Here is a 24,446-nt window from a genome sequence, read left to right on the forward strand (position 1 = left end):
TGCTATATCCTCTAAACATGATAATATTGGCTTATCCCCAATTTCCATATTTATTTAATTATGGGTTACTAGTAAAGGGCACAAAATGTGCCCAGGGCCGTAAATTAACTTAAACATTTGGGCCTGCAGCACCGACTGTGCCACCCATCTAAGTAGCCCTTCAAATATGTCTCAGGCCTGCCATTGCAGAGCCTGTGTATGTAGTTTGAACTGTCATTTCAATCTGGAAAAATAAACCTTTTGCACATTGTCAAAATGATTTTTAATACATATAAGGCACCCCTAGGGTACTCCCTGGACAGCCCAGAGGGCAGGCTGCAAGGTATTTAAAAAAGAGGACATATACTTTTAAGTTTTACATGTTCTGGTAGTGGAAAAAACTCCCAGCGTTGTTTTTCGCTAGCGCAGTGCCTATTTCCCCCATAGGATAACATTGGAATTACCTAATTACATTTTATAAGTAAGCTGGCATTTTCTTGCATTAGCCATTTGATGCCTGAAGCCAGTCTCTGGTCACACTACTGGGTGTATTTGGCGGTTGGGCTTTGTGTGTTCTTCCTGGACAGCCACACACAATGGGAGCTTAGGTGAGACTGAATGGGTCATCACTGGCAGGATGGGAGGTAGGAGCTGGACCTAGCCTCACTTACACCTGAATAGGCTGTGTCCTGTCCCCACAGAAAGGGCTACATACCACCTGTAGTGAGTCTGGAGGCAGGGCAGGGAAGGCAGTGCATCTTCGCACATCAAAGGCATGCCTCTAGAAGCTTCTTCCCACTTCAAAGGCACAACTGTGTTTTAAAAAAAAAAGGACCTTAGGCACCTCACTTAAGTACACTTCTGGACCCAGTGGATACACTGCCAGGAAGAAGAACTTCTGTGCTGCTCCAAGACTGCCACTCTGCGGGAGCTTTGCTGTGCTGACCTGCTGCCCTCTTGCCTGGGTGAGAAGAACTGGGCCTGCATCACTTGAACCCAGACTCCAGAGTGACTCCAAGGGCTAGTTGGCTGCCCTACTGATTGTGAAATCTCAGGGACATACAGGCTTCCAACCATCTTGCACCTGCACTGTGCTATGTGTGAGTTCGCTATGCAAAGTCCTGGACCCTTGGAATTAGGCCCAAGGTACTTGCTAACTGAACTGATGCATCTTCTCTGCTGAACAACACATCCGCGAGCAGTACCAGCACATCGCTGTTGCTGCGTGGATTGGGCCCATCACGAAGACTCACATTACCCACCGCAGCTTCTCAGAACCGACGCATAACTCTGGCAGTACGGCATATCCACAGCCCATTTTCTCTCAGCTCTCATCGACAGCAGCCTCAACAACGATGACGTACTCCACATCGCAGCCTTGCAGATTCTTGGAACCGACGCATCACCAGCTGCGCATCGCATCCCTAACACCAGACTTAGTATTGCAAGGCCCGTCGATGGGATACTCAACAATGAAGCAACAGGACCTCACACCGCAGACTCACTGCATCCCAAGACGAAGCATCATTTCCGCTGCGCAGCACATCTATGACCATAATCTACGCAACACTCTGCAACGAGGATTCAAGGTACTCTGTTCAGCAGGCCTAATTGGGTCCCTGTAGCCGGCCCGTGCCCCATTACCATTGGCCTGACCCTGTGACTTTGTCCTGGTCTGGCGCAACCAGAAATCCACAGTATCGCTTTGTACTTTTTTGCACTATTTTCCAATATAAACTTTAAAACTCCATGGGCCAGATGTAGGTAATTTCGATTTACCAACTCTTAAATACCGACTCATACCGAATCGGTATTTAAGAGTTGGTAAATTGGAAGGAGGCAGATGTTGGTAAAAAATTACTGAATCTGTAAGAGTCGGTATTTACCGATTCTGTAAATACCGATTCTGTATTTCCCATTGATTCCTATGGGCCTTGGAGCCCATAGGAATCAATGGGAAATACAGAATCGGTATTTACAGAATCGGTAAATACCGAATCCTGCATGGGTGCAGGGGGTGTCACTTTGACACCCTCTAGCACCCCAAGTACAGGCTAGTGTGACATGTGGCACACATACATGCCCTAAGGGCATGTCTGTGTGTCACATTGCACAGGTGTGCATGCACAGATGTGCATGCACACCTGAATTCGGTATTTTACCACCCAATATGATTGGGTGGTAAAATACCGACTCTTAAGGGCCTGTGGCACTCTTAGGAGTGTCACCTACATATGGATTTACAGAAGCGGTATGTTTACCAATTCGGTAAAATACCGAAGTGGTAAATTTACCGAATCGGTAAATATACCGATTCTGTAAATAACTACCCACCTACATCTCAAAAGCCAAATACCGGTCGGTAACGGCCGAATTCAGCCGTTACCGACCGGTAATTGGCTACCTACATCTGGCCCCATATCTCCAGCTATAGTAATTTGATCTTTGTCGTTTTGGTATTGTTTTATTTATTAAACATTACTCTATGTTTGTAACTCTGTTGCAGACTCCTTTTGAGGTATGTTTTTATTGTGTTACTGTTTGAAGTGTTGAACAAATACTCTACACATTGCCTCTAAGTTGAGCCTGATTGATCTGTGCCAAGCTACCAAGGGGGTGAGCATAAGTTCATTTGGGGTTTGCTTGTGCCTTACCCTGACAAGGATTGTGGCTGCTGCTTGATTGGGGCTTACACCCCAGTGAACCAACAACGCAATGTCGTACAAGGACTCTGTACAGTGAGCCTACTTGTTAAGACCTACCTATTCTATGCTATTCTCTAGCAATATTTTTTCCTTTCACAGTTTCTTAGGGGGCTGTATACTAGTAAACACAGTTTAAATCCTGGACGCCCCCCCCTTATTTGTATACACCTTTGCCATCTGAAACCCTTTGTGCTATTTACTTGCTCCTACGCTCTCCTCTATACTTCATTGTCCTTAAGATGGGATTGACTGTTACATGCATGTTGCTAAGCATGAGGTTGCTGTACAGGAGGAGGACTGGAAGGATCACTCACATGTGCTAATCATTTCTATTATATTGTAGTATTTTTTACATAAAGGTCTGTTTCATTGTCTCTCAATTCATCGCTTATCTCACTGCCGCACTGCTTTACACTAGATTGGAAACATCTATCACATTTCATTCCACACATCTCTCTGTAAATTCCTACACACGTCCACATACTTGCCCTCTTTCCAACCACTGACTTACCCTACCCCAAAATGCCTCCCCATATTGGGACTGCTTGTTCTTGATCGAAAATACAACCCACACAGTCACATTTTTTCTGTATCATTTCCGTTAATATCAACAGCCTTACACAATATATTAAGTGTCAGAAAACACTTCAATACATTGCTTCAAACGCCCCTGATGTAGCCTGCTACAGGAAATGCATTTATCCACTCAAGAATCCAGTAAATTGATGAGAGACTGGGTGAGTAGGGTTATTAGCAGTAGCCTTCTCCCAATGCATCAACATCCTCTGCCTCTACATCAGGTGTCTCTTACCAGTGAATCGCAAGCTACCAGTAGCTCGCAGACACCTTCAGAGTAGCTTCCAACCTTGAGTTCATTTTTGAATAAGCACAGGGTCACATGGTCACATTTTTCTTTTAAAGTTAAGGGAAGGCAGTGCTTATTTTGCAATATTATCATGAGGCTGCACATAGCAGGGCCTGATAATGAGTCATGCTGGAGTCACCTTTATAACCCAGGGTGGGCCCAGAGGTGAAGAACTGAAGCATAATGTTTCAGAATGCTTTTAAATGGTACAAAATTATAAATGAAGAGTTAACTTAATCACAAAGTTAACTTTAGTTTTTTTCCCATTTCACAGTATCACGTTCATAAACAGCAGACCTCTTGCTTTCATGGCCAGTAGACACTGTGCCATATATTTAACTGCACAATACAGTATTTTTTTGGTAAATGGAGAAATTTAATGTGAAGAAAACTATTCCTATGAAACATTAAGGAGCCATTGACGATGTCTGTCGTAAAGCCTCCGACCTTAGGTCGGAGGCTACCTCTATATTTAGATTCATAGTGTCACGTTTATAAACTGCAGAACTCTTGATTTCATGGTCAATAGACACAATGCCATATATTTAACTGAACAATACAGTCATGTTTTGTAAATGTGAGAAATGTAATGTGAAGAAATCTATTTCTATGAAACATTAAGGGTCGGATTATGATGTCTGGCGTAAAGCTTTACGGTCCACATCGTCAGTTTCAATTACGTCCGGCTGATTATGATACAGCGGGTCGGAATTGAAACAGCCGGTCATTCCATCTGGCTTCCAACAGCCTCAAGGAGCCCGTCAGCCAGTTGGAACGGACCGTTAATCCATATGGACGGCGGTTAACGCCATACGGATTACAATGCATGGTTTCCATGCCGACCGTTACGACATTGAAACCCTGTTGGAAAGCCTGTTTGGGGGCCCATAGCATGGCCCCCTTTTCCTTGTAGCCTCCGGTGGGGGCTACACCTCATGGCAGGCACCTTGAGGTGCCAGCAACGGGGTGCCGGAATTAACACAATCTTCCATTTCTCTATGGGAGCTTCTGTTATGGACGGTTTATGGCAGTAACATAAATTCCCATAGAGAAATGGGAGAAAGTGACTCCACCATGTGCAGTCACATCATAATTAGGTGGTCAGGACCGCCGACCAGAGGCCGGTTGGTCCAGTTTCTACCATGGTGGCGGTCGGAGGAAACTACGACCGACATCGTAATAGGCCCCTAAGTCTTAATGTTTTTCTCCACTTTCAATTAAACCAATTACGTATTAATATTTTATAAAGCATGTTTCTTAACTTTAAATTCCATCCATTTAAACAAATGGCTGTAATTTTCTGTTATAAATATGGCACAGTGTCTACAGGCCACCGGGTGTAAGATGATGCTTGTAAATGCAACACTTTGAAATGGGAGAACATTTAAATGATGAGTTTAATGAAATCCATATAAACATAAAGTTAGCTCTTGAGATCCGGCTCTATGCACATTGGGCTTAAAGTCGATGAAGCTGGGCGTGGGGCTGTCTGGCAATACTATGGGGCCGATTCACAGAACTAATCTGAGACAAAATCCTAAACTTACTACTTCTGGTATTTACAGAAGGCACTTACGACTCCTAACTTTCCGTCCGCATTTTTCCATAATTTCCGCACCTGGACCATACTCTCCACATTTGGAGCGTACTCTCCGCACCCGGACCGTACTCTCATGCTAGGGCCAAACTCTCCGTAATCTCCGGCTGGGGCCGGATAAAGTGTAATCAATGGGCTGGATTGCAATTTTTACAAAAAGGAACATTAGGAATGTGTGATAAATGGTAGAGGAGGTCCTGAAAAACAGTTTGGGCAGGGAAAAGGGTCCAGTTAACCGTGAAATGGACAGGTGGCTGGTGTGGGAAAGCAGAGGGATTGAGACTGCTGGGGATAATCGTAGTCAGGACACTTTGCCGCTTTGCACAGCTTCAGTTTTACTTTGCCTTCCACACTTTCTCAACAAAGGTGGTTTTGGCAAATGAGACATTGGTAGCAGAGCAGATTAGGGCCGGACCATACACGCCTCTCTGATTCACCTGCCTTAAAATATTTGAGGAAGTGGGGCCTCTCTAGGGGTACTGTTTCCAACATCTACCAGATTCCTCTTGTCAACATATACTCCCACAGCACACAACTTCCATCTAAAACCTATTGGCAGGACAGGTTAGGAATTGCCTACTCAGATAGAGATTGAAAGCGCTCTGATATCTGCAGAGATCTTGTTCGCGCTATATAAAACTTTGAAAAGAAATGAAAAGAAAAGAAATCACTAACTACTGTGACCACTTGCTCCAAAAAGTGCAACTGAAATACTCTTAGTTTATGATCTTACTTAAATGGTATTGGTCAACGTATATGTTACGTAAGGCCTGCCTAATCCCAAACGACACCTGGTGATGTAATGTTGACGACTGTGACCTATAACATTAAATGTGGTCTTGTAATCCCCTAATATCCTTCTGGTGCTCCACTTGAAAAACACTCCATAAAACTAGCTCTATACCTTTCCGAGACTCTGGCAAACTGGCTTTTTTGCATGACTTTACCAACGTTGACGACACAACTTTCCACTGGCTAGATTGATATTGATGGCCCCTATGGTGGACAAAATATGTATCCTGCATCACTGGCACTCATCACACATACCCACACATCAAGAGTGTTTTTTTGACCTATACCTCCTGGCCAGCTTTGAAAGATGCTTTTACAAGCTCCAAGATCAATTTCACCTATTTTAGGATACCTGGATGGGGTTCTTACACCTTAAAGAACTGTACCTTATTCCATTGCCAATGGCCCTTACCTACTCCCCACATCTAGACAGTGGGTAAAGACAGTGGAACTGACCTCACATTGTAATAGGAGATCTTGAAGGAAAAGATACACGTCAGCATGTCCTAAGTAATACACTCCACTGTTCCTGAAGGATTCCATGGGCATTCCCCATCTTCTGATAGACATTGGACATAAGAAGAAATTATTATGTTAATAGAAGTGATGGTTAAAAGAATACTGAAACTTATGCTTTACTTTAACACTTTATATGCTACTGTGATACGTACTGGTGACATTGAGACAGCACGGAAATGCTAGATACTTATTATGTTATTTTATTTTCTATGTATCTGACTTGCAATGGAACTGTTTGTAATTTATGTTGAAAAAACAATAAATAAATATTCCAAAAGAATGGAGTAGAGGAAATCACTACTGCAGGATTTATTGGTGGCCTTGTACACTGTCCACTACCAGTGTCTGCTATTGAGACTTCTAAAACTTCACAAAACTACTGAGACTTGAAAAACTTGGCAAGCCTCAATTATCCCTCCTCTTCTGTTGAATCTCTACCTTAAACCCATACCATGGCTGATCACTTCCCCCAACCTAACCTGATACATCTTTAGCAGCACCACCCATACATCCTAAAACTGGAAAAACCTGGGAAGCTGGAATCACCAAGACCTGAACACTATTTTTCACTATCCTTGCTTTGGATAACTGGATGTTGATCAAACATTTTAAAGTCAACTATGTGTTCCAAGACAGAACTCCTGGCCTGTAAACTAAGAAAAAACTACCGACCTACTGCCATTTGGTAAAAGGTTCTTGAGTCCCCACAATTGACATCAAAGTAAGAAATATCAGAGTGTGCATGCATGCACTCCAAACTTTTTGTGATCCCTCAAATGAATCTTGTAAGAAGTGTCTTCTGCACAATGAGGAAACTCAAACAAACCTTTCCACGCCTAAGATAGCTGCAGAAATTACAGGACCCAATCACTCTTGTCATGTTGAATTAGGTATACAAATGATCTTTATAATGTGGGGTGCTGCTGTTTTTCCTGCGTAAACAACAAATGATCTAAAATGTTGCAGCAAGTCAGCTATTACATTTTCAACCACTGGAAAGCAACTAGTGAGTACTGTAGATTCTTCATGGCAACCTAGAGCAATACAATCTGCTTTCAAAGCACTCTGTATCCCCAGGGTCATCGAGGCAAATACCCATTGCTCATCCAAGCTAAAAGCAAACGAGTACTCACAGAAAAAAATAATCCATCCCGACGTAGCACCTCAGCTGTTCATTCAATATTCACCACGCAGGATGAAGCATAGCTATGGAACTCCCTCCCAGAAAAGACAAGATATGTACTAGACCATTTATAATTCACGAAGGAAAGAAAGACCTGGTTTCTCCCTAAAAAAATATAGACACACAATTTTCACTTTGCCCCAAATCTAAACTGTCATAGAAGGCCAATGCTAGTAAGAGAGTAATCAAAAAGCATCATGCCTGTCTGAAATCTGTGCACATGACAGGTCATTCCTGAAGGGCCTAGATAGCTCAATCTGACTGCCTGTAGCCAGTGCATCAAAGAAGTTACCTCTTCTCCAAGCCTGGGCTTTTATGTCGGCGGCTCCTATCCAGTAATTGCCATATACTGCTTCTCTGTTACTCCTGGGTAGACTATATAGACTCATCATTATGTCAGACCAGACACTCCGGAGTGGATTCTAGAAATTAATATAAGATGCTCAATTTCTACCTCTCACTCCTTTTCACATCAATACAAGTATAGGCAATTCGATGTCAGATACGATAAGAGATCTTTCTCTGGTGACCAACTTGATAACATCAATACTCTTCCAACATAGGCCACACTGCAATTTAACACTCTTAAAACCAAGTTCGCCCCAACAGTGCAATGTGCTACCTATCAGATAATGGACTTCGATATCTCATCAATATGAATGCTCTATTAATGCAATTACAATAAATTACAATGCTGCAACATGAATCTTAGTGAACAAACCCTTTTTAGTGGGGACCCAAAATCATCTGGATAGTGCAGAACAAGAAAGCAGACAGAAGGGCCATTACAAACTGGGTTCCTCCAAAATAAGACATTGGTTCTGTCAGACTCATGCATTTTAACTGTGCTTCTTAATTTCGCTTCTGCAAAGAAACTCCAGGGGCGGTGTATCATATCTCTTGCATGAAAGGCATAACATAAAAACAGAGTAAACCAGCATCTAGAGAAACTAAAATGTTACCTGGAAGGGATTTAGACCATTTAACTACACAAAGCAGCTGCCTCTCGCATAGTCGGTTCAAACTGGTAAGCAAAGAACTTGGAGTTTCGGGTTGTGTGTTATCATAACCCGCATACACAACCTCAGGCTCAATGCTCTGTAAAATGTTCAGCAATTGGGGAATAATGTGCAATTCTTGGGTTGAGTTAGATATCCTCGTTACTAAGCTTTGTTGGTTTTCAAACGGCATCACGAAGGGCTGTCCATACGTAACGGTATCCATTCTTCTCACAGTTTTCACTTTGCCGAATTTTTTGAACTTTCGACCTATTAGAAAAAATAATGTACTGATGTGATCATGAGAAAAGTTAAACAGCTTAAAATACTAGAAAACTTGAATTATATTTTCATTTTACCTTCACTTTTCAGATTAATCGGCACACTATTCAGTGCAATATTACATCATTTCCCAGGCCCCTTTAGTTTTCATAGCTGCACTTCCATGTTATTTTTCTTATCTTTGGTTTAGATGACATCAAATAAGATTAGACTGCTATTTGCCCTAAATGTTAACAAATATAAAACTAAACCTATTGTCATACGTTTCACTCTTAACAAATGGTGACTACTTAAATAAATGGACCGATCATGTGTTTTTCGTTAATGTTTTAAATGCTTTCTGTACTGCTAAGTATTTATTTTCAAACGATTTTATTACATTTATGGGCACAAAACAATTTCACAATCAAAACAATCTTCACCATATTTCTAATCCAAGCCCCCTACTAAGTTATACATCTATTCATATTCCTTCTCCTATCAAACATCTGATTTTATGGCACGATAAGGAGGCCAATATTATGCAATAATTCCTTTATTGCCACCACTCAGCAGCATGAAACAAGCATCATGTTCTTAGAATATAGAATACAGAATCTCTAAGAACATTCCAAAACTAACAAAACTCCTCTCTCTACATTATCTGTTCTTCCTCCTTTTATTGCTGCTGCTCTAAGAGATAAGTATTATTTACTCTGGAATATAAGTTAAGATAATTTTAATTAGAGGCTTGGTAAATGTTTGAAATGATATTTAAATATTTTATAATCAAAAAGTATTCTCTTTGAAATTTTGAAATGTGTATAGATTATTTTAAGAACTTTTAAAAATTAGAGCTTAAAACAAATATCAAGTTATAACGTTTTAAAATCATGAAGATATATTCTTTTAGGAAGTTAACAATCTGAATTAAAGTCATAGATGAAAATTAGGTTCGTTTAGTTTAAACGCGTTTTAATTCGAAGCGTGTTTCATATTTGTAAACGAAATTGGGGAAAGGAATAATGTAGTTGGCAGACTGAAGGTAGAGAAAATATATTTAAAATGATTCCGCTGTGTTTAAATAAGATATTTTGATGTTACACAAGATTTTATGGAGGAGGTTCATTTGAGGTAAACGGTATGCGCGAGCGCATTTGAAATTATAAAAACAGAACACAAGAGGCTTTCGCGTGCTTACCGCGAGCTTCTTGGCGCATGTGGAACTTTGATCGCGCTTGTAACGTGTAAAGAGAAATAATTTTGTTTGTCCCTGTGAGGCACTTGTAGAGATGACAGTTGCTTAGCAACGACGTTAGTGCTGAAGAGACACAGAGTTTTCCTGTCAGCTTCGGGGAAGGAAGGTTTTTCAGTGTGTAGGGAGTTTAAGAACGGTGCAAAGGAAGTAAATAATAGGAAAGCGGATCTAGAGAGGATTTGAATTAGAGTTCACATAAAATTTATAGTTTAAAAGAATATATTTTTAGTGCTGTTTTTTGTGGTGAATTTTAGTGAGGAGTTATGGAGCAAGGAGAAGGGACACTTGAAGAGAGAATTAATAAAGCAATAGAAAAAGATAACAACAGAAGTGTCTTTGAGAATGGAAAAGAAATTGGAAATGATAGCTGGGTCAAAATCAGTTGTACAGGAGGAAGAACATTTTTATTCAGCTCCTGAAAATGAGTCTGTGCATTGTAGTAGTAAAAAGGCTTCAAGGAAAAGGAAACATGTTTCTTCAAGTGAAGAACATGGAAAGAAAAAAAGATCTACTGAGGTAGAGCATATTTGCTGTACAGACAGGCAAATAGAGGAAGGCTCAGGCCGCAAAGATGGGCAAGTAAGAGGCCAAAGTGATGAAGCCGGAAAAGAAAATATGTAGTGTTTGAGGATTCCTCTGAGAATGCAGGGATTGAACTGAGTTGTAGTTCTGATTTTGATTCTGACAAAGACGTTCAGAATAAGAGTTAAAAAGGATGACATATCAGGTTTAATGAATAAAAACCTAAAAGATCCCTTGGGTGATGTAATGTTTGATCCCATTACTTATAAAACATCCTTTTTCTCCTGAGTGGTCAACATCTGATCATGTTGCGCAATATTTGGAATATTGGATAAGATTCAAAAAGAAGTGCAAGTTAGGCTCAGATCAGAGTGTCCTCAAACCATTGTTGATAACAAGGTGTTAATGACACCAAACTTGATTAAAAAATGATTGCATTTATTGGGAAAGGGGGTCGTGATCCAAGGAAAGGTATTGAGCGAGGGTTAAACATTTTTCAAGACAGGTTATTAGATGTGATTGATCCAGTTTCTAAAATAATTGAGATGGCAGAATAGGCATATATTGGTAAGCGAAATATTGACGTGATGGAACTTCGCGAATGGGTACAAAGGGTTGTATGTTTATTAGGAAACGCAAATACAGCTTTATCTATTGAGAGAAGGAAGAGTTTATTAGTAAAATTTGACCCAAAGTTGGTAGACCTTGCGACTAAAGAGGAAGGACCTTTGGCAAAGGGTCTCCTTTTTGGAGATGAGTTTATAAAAGACTTATCAAGATATCTAGGGGCGTTTAGCAGCCTACAAAAATCTCAGTGAGAGCTAAAGAAAGTGTTTAGTGATCAACATGTTTTTGGTTCGGCTGGGAGAACACGGAGTCGGTTCCCCGGCCGAGGGCATGGAATCACTAGAGGCTCCTTTTTACGTGGATTTGGTAACAGAGGCTACCAGGGTCAACAGTTTTTTCGTGGTGGAGGATTTTTTCCACAAGGACAACGTGGAAGAGGAAGATTCAATAGAGGGGAACGAGAAGAGGAAGAGGCTCGAATGGTAAGTCAAGACCCTTTTGTTATCCGGTTAAAATTGGGTGGCAGACTTGCCCAATTTTCAGAGGTTTGGAGGTCAATAACAAGGGACCCATGGGTGTTGGAAACAGTTCAAGGTTTCAGAATGGAATTTACAGCAAAACCAGTTAAAAGAATGGTACCGAACCATATGCTTTTCAAAAAAGAACAGATGAAAGTGATAGACATAGAGGTGCAAGAATTATTAGAGAAAGGAGCGATAGTAAGAGAGAGAGAGAATGTAGAAGGATTTATAAGCAATATATTTCTAGTAGAGAACAAAGACAAAGTTGGCATGCGGCCAGTAATAAATTTACGTCAACTGAACGATTGGGTGGTATATCACCATTTCAAAATGGAGGTAATCCATCTGTTAAAAGATGTGTTGTTGAAAGGAGACTGGATGACAAGATTTGATTTGAAGGATGCTTATCTTACAATACCAATATGGAGAGAGCATCAAAGGTATTTGAGGTTTGTCTGGAGAGACCAGATGTGGAAGTTTGTGTGTCTACCTTTCGGCCTGTCATCCGCTCTGTGGTGTTTCACGAAGGTTCTTTTGCCAGTAGCAGCTTTTCTGAGAGAGAGGGGTGTTCGAATGATCATTTATTTAGACGATATTCTGATTATGGATCAGAACAGAAACACTCCTCTTTCTCATACGAGTTTAGAGATAAACTTGTTAGAGTCTCTGGGTTTTGTGGTGTACCGGATGAAACCTCAATGTGTACCCAGTCAACAAACACAGTTTTTGGGATTTGTGGTAGATACGGTAGAAGCTGTTCTGAAACTTCCAAAGGAGAAACTAAAGAGAATTTGAAAAGAATTGAATAATTTATTGAAAATGAACAGTGTTTCCTTACGTATGTTGGCCCGTATAATGGGACTTCTGTCTTCTACGAAATCAGGCAATTTTCCCAGGTCCTTTAAATTACAGGGCATTGCAGAGATTGATGGCTTTCTATTTAAGGAATGGCTTGAGATATTCAGAGAGTGTATTTCTTTCGCAGGAAGCAAGACAAGAGCCGATTTGGTGGTTTAGGAATATGGAAGCATGGAATTGTCGAGCGATTTTTGGAGAGAATGCAGATCTAATTGTGGAGTCAGATGCAAGCTTGGAAGACTGGGGTGCAAGATGCTGATTGTTAGGTACTGGAGGAAAATGGACAATTCAGGAAAGACGTCTTCATATAAAGTGTTTTGAATTATTAGCGGAATCTTTCGCAATAAAATTTTTGGGGAGCAGACGGCAAGATGTCATTTTAAGAATGGACAATGTTTCTGCAGTACGGTACGTCAACAGGATGGGAGGTCCGTGATCAAAAGGCTTAGCAGATCTAGCACGAGTATTTTGGGAGTATTGTTTGGAGAGAAATATTTATGTTCAGGCGGAACATATTCCAGGGAATTCCAACTCTCTGGCAGATTGGTTTTCTAGGAATTTTTACGATTCCAGCGACTGGATGATAGACAGGACGTTCTTTGCAAGGTTGAACCAATTTTGGGATCCATTTCAGGTAGATCTGTTTACGAACAGGATAAACACTCAACTAGAGAGGTTTTTCAGTTGGCATCCGGATCCAGAGGCTATGGGAATAGATGCTTTTCTGCAGGATTGGAGAGGTCTTCGTCCTTATGCTTTTCCTCCTCTCTCAACGATAAGCAGAGTGCCAAGAATGATTCGGAAGTGGAAAGAAATGGTGGTGATGATCACTCCATTTTGGAGCTCACAAGCTTGGTACCCAATGTTGTTGGAAATGAGTGTGGACTTCCCAATTCTAATACCTATGTTCCAAGGGAGCTTGCGGGGATCTTTGGGGGAGGTTCACAGTCTGGTGAATTCAGGTCAACTTCATCTGCTGGCAAGGAGAGTTTCAGGAGAGTCTGGTGTAAGCCAGGACTTTCATCTGAAGCTTCGAAACTCATTGAGGAATCATGGGGAATTGGAACAAGGAAGGTATATAAATCTGCTTGGAATAAGTTGAATGGTTGGTGTGTGGAAAGGAACTTGGATCCCATATCAGCAGATGTAGTACATGCTTTGAATTTTCTGACTGATTTGTATAAAAGAGGTTTGGCATATAGATCAGTGAATTTACATTGATCTCCAATTTTTGCAGGGCATATTTTGGTGAATGGTATTACTGTCGGTTAGGACATTATGGTTAAGAGATCATTGAGAAGCATACGATTGGCTAGTCCACCTGGTCCAAGGTATACTTCGCTTTGGGATGTGTCTATTATACTGCGTTTATTTGAGTCATGATAATAGTTTCTTGGACCTAAAAGATTTAACATATAAACTTACAATGCTGTTGTGCCTTCTTTCTTTTAGAAGGGTTTCTGACGTACATGCCTTAGATATATCAAGCAGATATTTTACTCCTGAGGGCATTTGTTTTTATATTAAACAAAGAACGAAAACTAATTCAACTTCTATTTTTTATCCATATCTGAAAGATAAAGAAAAATTTTGTGTGGTACATTGTGTGAAGGAGTATGAATGTAGAACAAGGCCAATAAGCCCAAGTGGGGTGGATCAATTACTCATCTCTTTCAGGTATCCTTATAAAACTGTTTTGTCACCCACTTTGGCTAGATGGGTGAAATCTTTAATGGAAAGAGCTGGAATAGATATAAGTAAGTTTGGCACACACTCAGTGAGAGGTGCAGCTGCTTCAAAAGCACGAATTCTGGGTGGAAGTTTGCAAGATATTTTAAAATGTGCAGATTGGTCAACAGATTCTGTTTTTAGGAAATATTATTTTAAGCCTATTGAGATTGTAGCTCAATGTATTGTTGATATGCTTTAAACTTGCATAATGTTGGCCTCTGTGTTGTGCCATAAAATGTAGATTTTCCACAGCCTTGGTGGGCTGAAAATCTGGATTTTATTAAGGACACGGAGGCTAATATTATCCCTCCCTACTTATTTGTTTCCCAACCATGATGTTTATGTCTTGTATTTATGCAGGTCAAACTTAAACTGATTTGGATTAGACGATTTCGGACATATCTCATCTCTACGTTTGGAGAAAAAAGAAGATTTGGTTTTGTTGGATTTATTTTTCTGGACTGGAAATAAAGAAATATGTTTTAAGTTTTTTTCTCCTTTAGCAGGCAATGTTAAAGGAAGAACAGATAATGTAGAGGAATGTTGTTAGTTTTGGAATGTTCTTAGAGATTCTGTATTCTATATTCTAATAACATGATGCTTGTTTCATGCTGCTGAGTGGTGGCAATAAAGGAATTATTGCATATTATTAGCATTGTGTCCTTAATAAAATCCAGATTTTCAGCCCACCAAGGCTGTGGAAATCTACATTTCACCAGTTTTTTACTGTAATGTCATATGTAGCATTACATTCCTATATGTCCTTCTTTTAATGTCTTTTCAAAGAGCAGCGATAGTTCCTTGACTCATCAGCGATCTTGATATAGTGAGAATCTGTTACAGCGAAAGTCTACAGTGATTTACTGCTTCAGTTTTTACTCTTGCTGTTATAAAACGAATACTCCCCCACCTTCAATGTTGAGGAAAAACCAGCTTCACCATTTGTTTGCATGAGATAAGCCAGCCTGAGTGCCACAGAAGTTAAGAAAAAAACAATATGTTTTTTAGGTGGAGCATTCGAGACCTCTTGTATATAATTTAGTATATACTTATATGTGTATGTACTTTGTAGGCTCTGGAGATCAACCCTAGGATTTGTCTGCTTCCACTTAGGGACTTCTTTTCTGTTCAACTGCCTCTATTTAACTGTCTTAATAGAAAATGACCAGTAGAGGTCAGTAAAATACCAGAATTGCTTTCTGCTTGTTCAACTTCCTTTAATTTAACTGTCTTGATAGAAAACGACCAGTAGAGGCCAGTAGAATACCAGAATTTCTTTCTGCTGAGGGACTTTCTTTTTTTCCTTTTTCTGGCAACTGCCTCTATTTAACTTTCTTGATTGAAAACGACCAGCAGAGGTTAGTAAAATACCAGAATCACTTTAGCATTCTCTAGATTTCAGTCCATAGAAATTGTCTCCCACAAGCACCCATAGATAATAATATTTTTTTCAAATCTTGTATTTTTAGTGATCGGACCTCCGAAGGCTCTGATTTTATATTTAAAACAGCTTTAGACTATACCATTTCCCGCTGAAAGGCAATATTTCTCTCCATGTGTTCCCATACCTGGCGTATCACGCAGTTTGGTAATTACTTTCCCTCCATGTTAAAGAACAGTAGATGTTTCAGCACCCAGGCTAATGTGCTGCATAGCTAAATACATATAAGGTCCCAAAGACGAGACCGAGTGCATTGCAAATGCTTGTTTATTTTGTTGCTGCTCATTTTGTCACTCGGGCTTGCTTTGATCATGTAAATGGTCACATCTTTCAGCTTGGTGTCGGTGAAACAAACAAGGTGCATGCCTTAGGTAATGTGATTTCTGGTGAATACTCTGTGCAACCGCATATGCCTCACCATTAGAATATTCCCTCAGCGACAGACTAGATAAGTAGGTTTTTGTGCCATTTCTGCCACTAGGTGGCAACACGGAGCTCTGTGTTGTCTTTATTTCTCTACGGAGGCGATGGAGTGAGTAGGCATCTAAATATGCGCCACTCCTCTGCGTCTATCGAATGCAGAACACAGTTTAGAGTTCTACAGAATCAGTGTGTAGAACTCTAAACTGGGACCTTTTTAGATGTTAAAAATGAGGGCACTTCACAGAAATGGGAGGTGGGAGAGCGATGAGGATTCTGCGGTTAGAGAGATTATCCACCAGAAGAACAAGTTATTTACCTTCGATAGCACTATTAGGGTAGAGACCCCATCTAACCGCAGATTTTTCCCCCTAGAATATTCCTAAGGCATCAGATTTGAACCAGGAAATCTTAAGCAGTACCTCTGCACACTGGTTGGTGGCTTTGGTGTCTCTGTGTTGCCATCATTGGCATCGGAAGTGAAGTGTGTGATGCTATATTGGTGCAACCCCAGCTCGCCGACATCAGTTTTTATAGTGATTATTTCTGCATCACAAACGCTGAACAATGTCAGAATGATTTGTGACTAGTGTGCAGATCTTTTAGGTGGAGAGTCCAGTTCTCAGAATGGGCAGGATAGGAGGGTAGGTGAGGAATCAGCAGTTATATAGATTCTCTACCAGAAAGCCTTGAATAAACTAGGACCCAACTACATCGCAGATAAATTGACCCAGTACAACCCCTCGAGGACCCTACGCTCTGGGGCCAAAGAGCTTCTCTGTGTACCTCGCATAAAACAAACCCGACTGGGGGGATCATCATTCTCTTATGTTGCACCTTCTCTCTAGAATCAACTTCCCATACACATTCGTCTCTCCCCCTGCTACTTATCTTTCAGAAGGCAATTAAAAACCTTGCTGTTATAAATTACTGGGCTTAGTTGTCTACAGCCGTCATAGCGCGGAGATACCCCGGTTAGTGTGATTCATGCGCTGTAGAAATGACATAAATATATTTTTTTTAAAAGAAAATGAAAATCTGTGGTTGTTCCCCTAAAGAATAAAGTCAGACCAAGGAGACATTACTTCGGAATAAAGAAAGAATGGGTGCGAGAAGAACAATCAAATTAAGAACTGGGCAGAGACTCCAAGAGATGGACGTGGTAGAATCGGGCTGCATCGCTACCGACCAAAAAGAAGCGCAACATGAGTTAAAATATACACAAATACATCAGTGAAAACCGCCATTAACCTGCCTCAAGACTTTGAGATGCAGAAGGAATTGTGTGAAGAGGTCCTCCAAGAAGATACAGACTGCAGCTGCCTTATAAGGAAGTAACGTAGAATCCAGTCATGGACAGGGAGAGGGAAGTAAATGTAAATGTTGTAGTACTTGTATAGCGCCCGAATCACCCCACATGGGGTCTCTCCGGCGCTTGTACGCATACCGCTGTGGAACCCTTCCTGGCTTTTCCCTGTGAGGCGTCCACTCCTGGGCACCCCAAGGTGCAGCCAGGCATCCTAGCACTGTTGGGGCCGTTGAAGAGATTAAGCAACCTATTGCTCAGAGTTGCAGAGTGGGACCCATGATTAGAATAGGCGCCGAGGCAAGAATGATCAGGTCCGAGGAAATTGAGCCCAAGACCCACCGAGGCGGGAATTGAACCCTGGTCCCAGGCCAGATCTCTGCATCAGGGTTTGCCGCTCTAACCATTGAGCCACACTTCTCCACAGTGATCTCCCCCTTCCATGGCACCTAGACAAAAAAAAGCACAGAACTACAGCCCTTAACCAACCAAAGATACTTTACAAGGGCTCTTATGTACCTTGTAGCAACAGTTATGGAGGAGGGGCTAAGTGAGAAACAAAGACAAATGTAAAGCAAACGGTGGCCCCATGATCCATAATGAATAGCGTGGTGGATAAATGAGCAAAAAGTAAAAGAAAAAAGGATACAGAAATTACTGAAAGCACGCAGTCATTCCAATCTTTAAGAGGGGCATCAAGAAAAGGAGGCAAATAGCAGGACAACACTGAAGCATCAAGCAAAAAGAACTATCGGCACAAAAAGAAGGGGAGAGATAGTGTTGGCAAGTAGAAAATTATTAAATACGACAAACACTTAAAAAATTGAAAGGAGATAAAGAAACAAGCATTATCATCACCTGTCATTACCTGTCATATAAATATGGGTGACAATCTTATCAAGACAGAAACAGCTAACTGACTAAACACAATATGGCTCCCTTGAGCTTTGGGCCGACGGGCTCTTGGACGACGCACCTGCGTGCCGGTTCTGGCATCGAGGCCTTTGACTGTTGTGTGGCGGCCTTCTCTTCCACCCCTAACGATCTTTCTCTACTGATGAGGGAAGTTATCCCGAAACCCGAGACATGTCTCGGGCGATATCCTAAAACCCGGGACATTATTTATTTATTTATTTATTTATTATAAAGTTTTGTATAGCGCGAACAAGACCCGTGGGTATCAGAGCGCTTAACATAGAAGGCGTAGGAGAAAGACATATATATCAGACAGTTATACGGGCAACAAATATGAGGTAGATGATAAATATACAATATCCCGTGTGCAGTTAGCGTTGATAGTCAATGATGGGTATACTTCTATCTTAAGTAAAAATATATAAGCAAGTATGACAGTTAGGTCATTATCAGATCGTGAATGTTCTATTCTAGGTAGTGTATTTCTTAAACAGAAAGCTCTTCACTTCTCGCTTAAATGATGCCACATTTTGGATCTTCCTGATGTTAGGAGGGAGTGAGTTCCATATTCTGGGGGCAGCTCCTGAGAACGCTCTGTCATAGGTTTTTTTCTTGCGGAAAAAGGCTGGCCGTAGTAGCAGTTCCTCAGTACTCCTCGCTGGTCGATTACCTCCCGATAGCTGGATTTTCTTCGCTAGGTATCTTGGGGTGTTGTGGTGTAGCGCTTTATGGGTGATACATGCTATCTTCATTTGGATTCTCGCTTCATAGGGTAGCCAGCTTAAAACTTTCAAGTGTGGCGATATATGATCGTATTTTCTTGATCCGGTGATAATTCTTGCCGCAGCGTTTAGGTATGCTTTCAATGGCGCTGTGGACATTTTTGGTAGTCCCGCTAAGGTGGTGCAGCCATATTCAATCCTCGAGATAACTAAGGATTGGATTGCTAATTTGAGATCCGCTTCTGAGATGAATGGTTTCAGTTTTCTTAAGTAGTTCAGGTGGAATCGAGCATTTTTAGCCATTGAGTTGATGTGGGCTTTCATGTCCAGATTCTCGTCCAGAGTGATTCCTAGCGATTTCGCTGACTTGATTAGTGTTGGGGTGCAGTTTAGCGCAGTCACCACTTTCGTCCATTCCTTTATTTCCGTATGGCTCCTGGCTAGTGAGATTAGTAGGAACTCTGTTTTGTGAGCGTTCAACTTCAGCTGGTTGGTGGTTAACCATTGTAGAGCCATTATTAGAGTCTTGTTCATTAGTTCCATGTCTTTTAGGGAAGAGATCTTTAAGTATATTTGCGTGTCGTCTGCGTACATGTGATAGGATATCTGTGATTTTTGGAGAATTTCTGTGAGCGGTTCGACGTAAAGGTTAAACAGATCTGGGGATAACGATGATCCTTGAGGGACTCCAATTGAAATAGGGCATGGAGGTGAGATTGACTGGTTGACCAGGAATCGCTGTGACCTGTTCTGTAGAAAGGAGATAAACCATTTCAGCACAGTTCCTGACAGTCCCATCCTGTCCCGTAACCTGGTCAATAGAGCTTCGTGATTTACAGTGTCGAAGGCCGAGGACAGATCTAGGAGAATCAGTAGGCATGCTTTGTTTTGGTCAAGTGCCTGTAGAGCATCATCGACAATATGGAGGATCGCTGTTTCCGTGCTGTGCCCTGCTCTGAATCCTGATTGGCATTCATCGAGCAATGAGAACTTGGTGATGTGTTGGCTTAGTTGGTTCTGTACGCATTTCTCAATTAGTTTGGCCAGTAGCGGGATGTTGGTCACTGGGCGAAAGTTGTTTGGGTCTGATCTATCTGCTGAGGGTTTTTTGATTATGGGAGCAACTTGACCTGTTTTTAGGCAGTCAGGGAGGATCCCTTGTGATAGTGAGGCATTTATAATTTCAGTCCATATTGGAACCAAAACATGATTGATTTCTTTTACACATTTTGCGGGAAGGGGATCTTGGTAGTGGTTGTTTGGTTTTATTTCGGAAAGCGTTTTGGCGATACTGTGCTGGTCATATAGTTCGAACGTATCCCACCTTGCCTCATTTTTTGTCATGGTACTCTCCGTTATAGCAGCGGTATCTCTCGTAGGCATTGGATCTATGGGAAGGTTTGCCACGGCGTTTTTGAGCTCTACTTCTAGCGATTTCGCCTTCTCTGTGAAAAATGTAGAAAATTCTTCACAACTTAGGGGTGTTTTGGAGTTCTCATGGACTGATTTGGCTAGTTTGTTTGATTGTTGCTTTAGGATTTCAAAGAGTTTCCGTGGTCTGTTTTTGGCACTGTCCAGTTCTGACCGTATGAATTCTTGTTTTGAGTTGATGATCTTTTTATTATATTGGCCTCTAATTTTTCTGAGTGCTTTCAGCTCTGGGGATGAAGGGTGTTGTCTCCATTTTCTTTCGGCCATTCTCAGTTTGCGCCTTTCTTCATTTAGTGATTCATTAAACCATGGATTTTTTGTCTTCTCCGAGATATTTTTCAGTTTTAGTGGCATGGTGTTGTTGACAATATTTTCGACCGTTGTTATGTAGTGGTCGGTCAGCTCGTTCACATTATGCAGGTTGTTATGAGGTTTTAGGTCTCTTTCACAGCTTTCAACTAGTAGCTCTAAGTTTGCATCTCTTGTGTCTCTAACCCATTTTTTGGTTCTGAGGGGTTGTCTGGTCATGCCTTTTACCATTGTAGGTATCACGAATGTTATGGCATGATGATCCGACCAGTCACATGGTGTTATAGAGAGGATTGATGTCTCTTTGTTTCGTGAGATAATCCAGTCTAGCGTCGCTCCTTTCGAGTGAGTGGGTTGTGTGCATAATTGAGTAAGGTTCAGTTCATCAAGGAAGTCTTTCAGCGATTTGACCAGTTTGTCGTTGTGGTCCTCCCAATGTAAGTTGAAATCACCAAGAAATATGTTATTAACGCCGTCATTAGAGTTGGTCGTTATGATCTCCATTAGCTCCTCTGTAAACTTTGCGCAAAAAGAATGCAGGTTGCATTTTTGGTTGTTAATTGTTCTTATATTAAGACCTAGGTATTCGCTGGATTCTAGAGGGTCGGTTTGAATTTGTTTGACCTCAATATCAGATCTGTGAATGCAGGCTATACCTCCTCCTAACTTTATGGGTCTATCACGTCTCAAAATGTTGTATTGGGGTGGTACTAGGAGATCCATGGAAGGGGATGAGGATTCCGTGAGCCATGTTTCAGTAAGGACTGCTATATCAATGTCCTTATTAATGATGAGGTCAGCTATATCCGATGCATGTTTGGTTGCCGACCGACAGTTGAGTAGTAGACATGTCAGAGGTTTCTCTTTGTTGCTAAGGTCGCCATTCTTATTCTCTGTTGCTGTAAACTGTATCTGTTGTAGGTTGTGAGGGTTAGATGTTCTATCATTCTTTCTCGATGTTCTGTTTGGGTCGAGTGGTACTGTTATGATTCTTTCCTCTCTCTCGTGGTCCGGTATTTCATACGATCGGGTTAAGGCCAGAGTTTCCTCCTTTGATAATGGTTTTGTCCTATTCGGTCGGTTGTCATTATGTTTCAGCTGCCAGACCGTTTCGTTATTTCTTTTTTTTCATGTATCGGGTCTAGAGATTCATCAGTCCAACAAGTACCAACTTGCACCCACCTGGGTGATCCACTAAAGAACTACAAGTACCAGAGTCCCGAGGGGCGAACCGGAGGAGGGGCTAGCGGTGTGCGCTCCATTGATGACTAAACACAATATGGCTCCCTTGAGCTTTGGGCCGACGGGCTCTTGGACGACGCACCTGCGTGCCGGTTCTGGCATCGAGGCCTTTGACTGTTGTGTGGCGGCCTTCTCTTCCACCCCTAACGATCTTTCTCTACTGATGAGGGAAGTTATCCCGAAACCCGAGACATGTCTCAGGCGATATCCTAAAACCCGGGACATGTATCGGGTCTAGAGATTCATCAGTCCAACAAGTACCGACTTGCACCCACCTGGGTGATCCACTAAAGAACTACAAGTACCAGAGTCCCGAGGGGCGAACCGGAGGAGGGGCTAGCGGTGTGCGCTCCATTGATGACTAAACACAATATGGCTCCCTTGAGCTTTGGGCCGACGGGCTCTTGGACGACGCACCTGCGTGCCGGTTCTGGCATCGAGGCCTTTGACTGTTGTGTGGCGGCCTTCTCTTCCACCCCTAACGATCTTTCTCTACTGATGAGGGAAGTTATCCCGAAACCCGAGACATGTCTCGGGCGATATCCTAAAACCCGGGACATGTATCGGGTCTAGAGATTCATCAGTCCAACAAGTACCGACTTGCACCCACCTGGGTGATCCACTAAAGAACTACAAGTACCAGAGTCCCGAGGGGCGAACCGGAGGAGGGGCTAGCGGTGTGCGCTCCATTGATGACTAAACACAATATGGCTCCCTTGAGCTTTGGGCCGACGGGCTCTTGGACGACGCACCTGCGTGCCGGTTCTGGCATCGAGGCCTTTGACTGTTGTGTGGCGGCCTTCTCTTCCACCCCTAACGATCTTTCTCTACTGATGAGGGAAGTTATCCCGAAACCCGAGACATGTCTCGGGCGATATCCTAAAACCCGGGACATGTATCGGGTGTAGAGATTCATCAGTCCAACAAGTACCGACTTGCACCCACCTGGGTGATCCACTAAAGAACTACAAGTACCAGAGTCTCGAGGGGCGAACCGGAGGAGGGGCTAGCGGTGTGCGCTCCATTGATGACTAAACACAATATGGCTCCCTTGAGCTTTGGGCCGACGGGCTCTTGGACGACGCACCTGCGTGCCGGTTCTGGCATCGAGGCCTTTGACTGTTGTGTGGCGGCCTTCTCTTCCACCCCTAACGATCTTTCTCTACTGATGAGGGAAGTTATCCCGAAACCCGAGACATGTCTCGGGCGATATCCTAAAACCCGGGACATGTATCGGGTCTAGAGATTCATCAGTCCAACAAGTACCGACTTGCACCCACCTGGGTGATCCACTAAAGAACTACAAGTACCAGAGTTCCGAGGGGTGAACCGGAGGAGGGGCTAGCGGTGTGCGCTCCATTGATGACTAGAAACAGCTCCACGACTGGAAATATAAGACTGAAAGAGTCTATGATCTTGGAGCAAGTCAAACAACTGAGCATCTCTTAACTAAAGAGGGTCATGGAATAAAAAGAGAGAAACGGATAAAGTCCTCATAACACACTTCCTACAGAAGATGGATCAGAAGGAAAGGGAGGGAGAAGGGAAAAGTCATATTGAAATACCTTAATTGACGCGCTCAAGTCATAGTCTACTACACATCTTGACTTACAGGCTCCTTTGACACTGGGCGCCATCTCAAACAGTTGAAGTACATATTTGAATGATTTTATGTTTTAACGTTACCCTATTTTGACTTCTCTTTAATTTACCAGTAGTTGTCTCTCCCAGGGAAGCCTGGTGAGAGACAAACAGGGGTTGCTTGATCCTGATTTTGCACATTTAACTTCTCCTTACATATTTTTCTTTGCTCTCTGCAAACGCAGGCTTTCTAACCCCATTCCCCCACTGCTACAACTCTATTCTAAAAAGGCACTTTTGGGACTGAATAATAAAAGTAAGTCCAGTTTGATCTCAAACCCCAACAGGACACCCAAGATAGAATAATTATTTGCCCAGATTGTGGGATGTCTATCCCTTTGATAAACTCCAAATGTAGCATATCAATAAGGAATAGTAGTACACCCCCTCCTCCCTAACTTTTTTTTATCATTTAATTTTTTATTTAAATTCCCCCCCCCCCAAAAAAAATGAGCTGACAATTCCAATACAGAAATCAATATAGACAGTATATCACAACAATACAATGGATTACAGAGTATGGTAAAACGGGCGACTTCGCATACACGTCTGCAGACAATGTGTAGATATCTAGACCACAATCATCATTTTGAAACCTGGCGAACATGAATATGATACAAACCATAGGGGGGGGTGTGACCAGAAAGGCACAGGCAGACCCGT

General features: G+C 41.9%; 1 protein-coding gene across 2 annotated transcripts in view; it reads right to left on the minus strand.

Moving 5' to 3' along the window:
* PGR (progesterone receptor) overlaps positions 1-24,446 on the minus strand; it is a 653,985-nt gene that overhangs the window by 306,534 nt on the left and 323,005 nt on the right. Inside the window, exon 4 of one of the 2 annotated variants that reach the window (XM_078656995.1) lies at positions 8,603-8,908. The exons of the other annotated variant lie outside the window; for it this stretch is intronic. Within the exon in view, the coding sequence (XP_078513121.1) occupies positions 8,603-8,908 (306 nt within the window). The remainder of the gene's footprint in view (positions 1-8,602; positions 8,909-24,446) is intronic. 2 annotated transcript variants of the gene reach the window in all.

The sequence above is a fragment of the Lissotriton helveticus genome, chromosome 8, assembly GCF_964261635.1.
Source record: "Lissotriton helveticus chromosome 8, aLisHel1.1, whole genome shotgun sequence".
NCBI classification, from domain to species: Eukaryota; Metazoa; Chordata; class Amphibia; order Caudata; family Salamandridae; genus Lissotriton; species Lissotriton helveticus.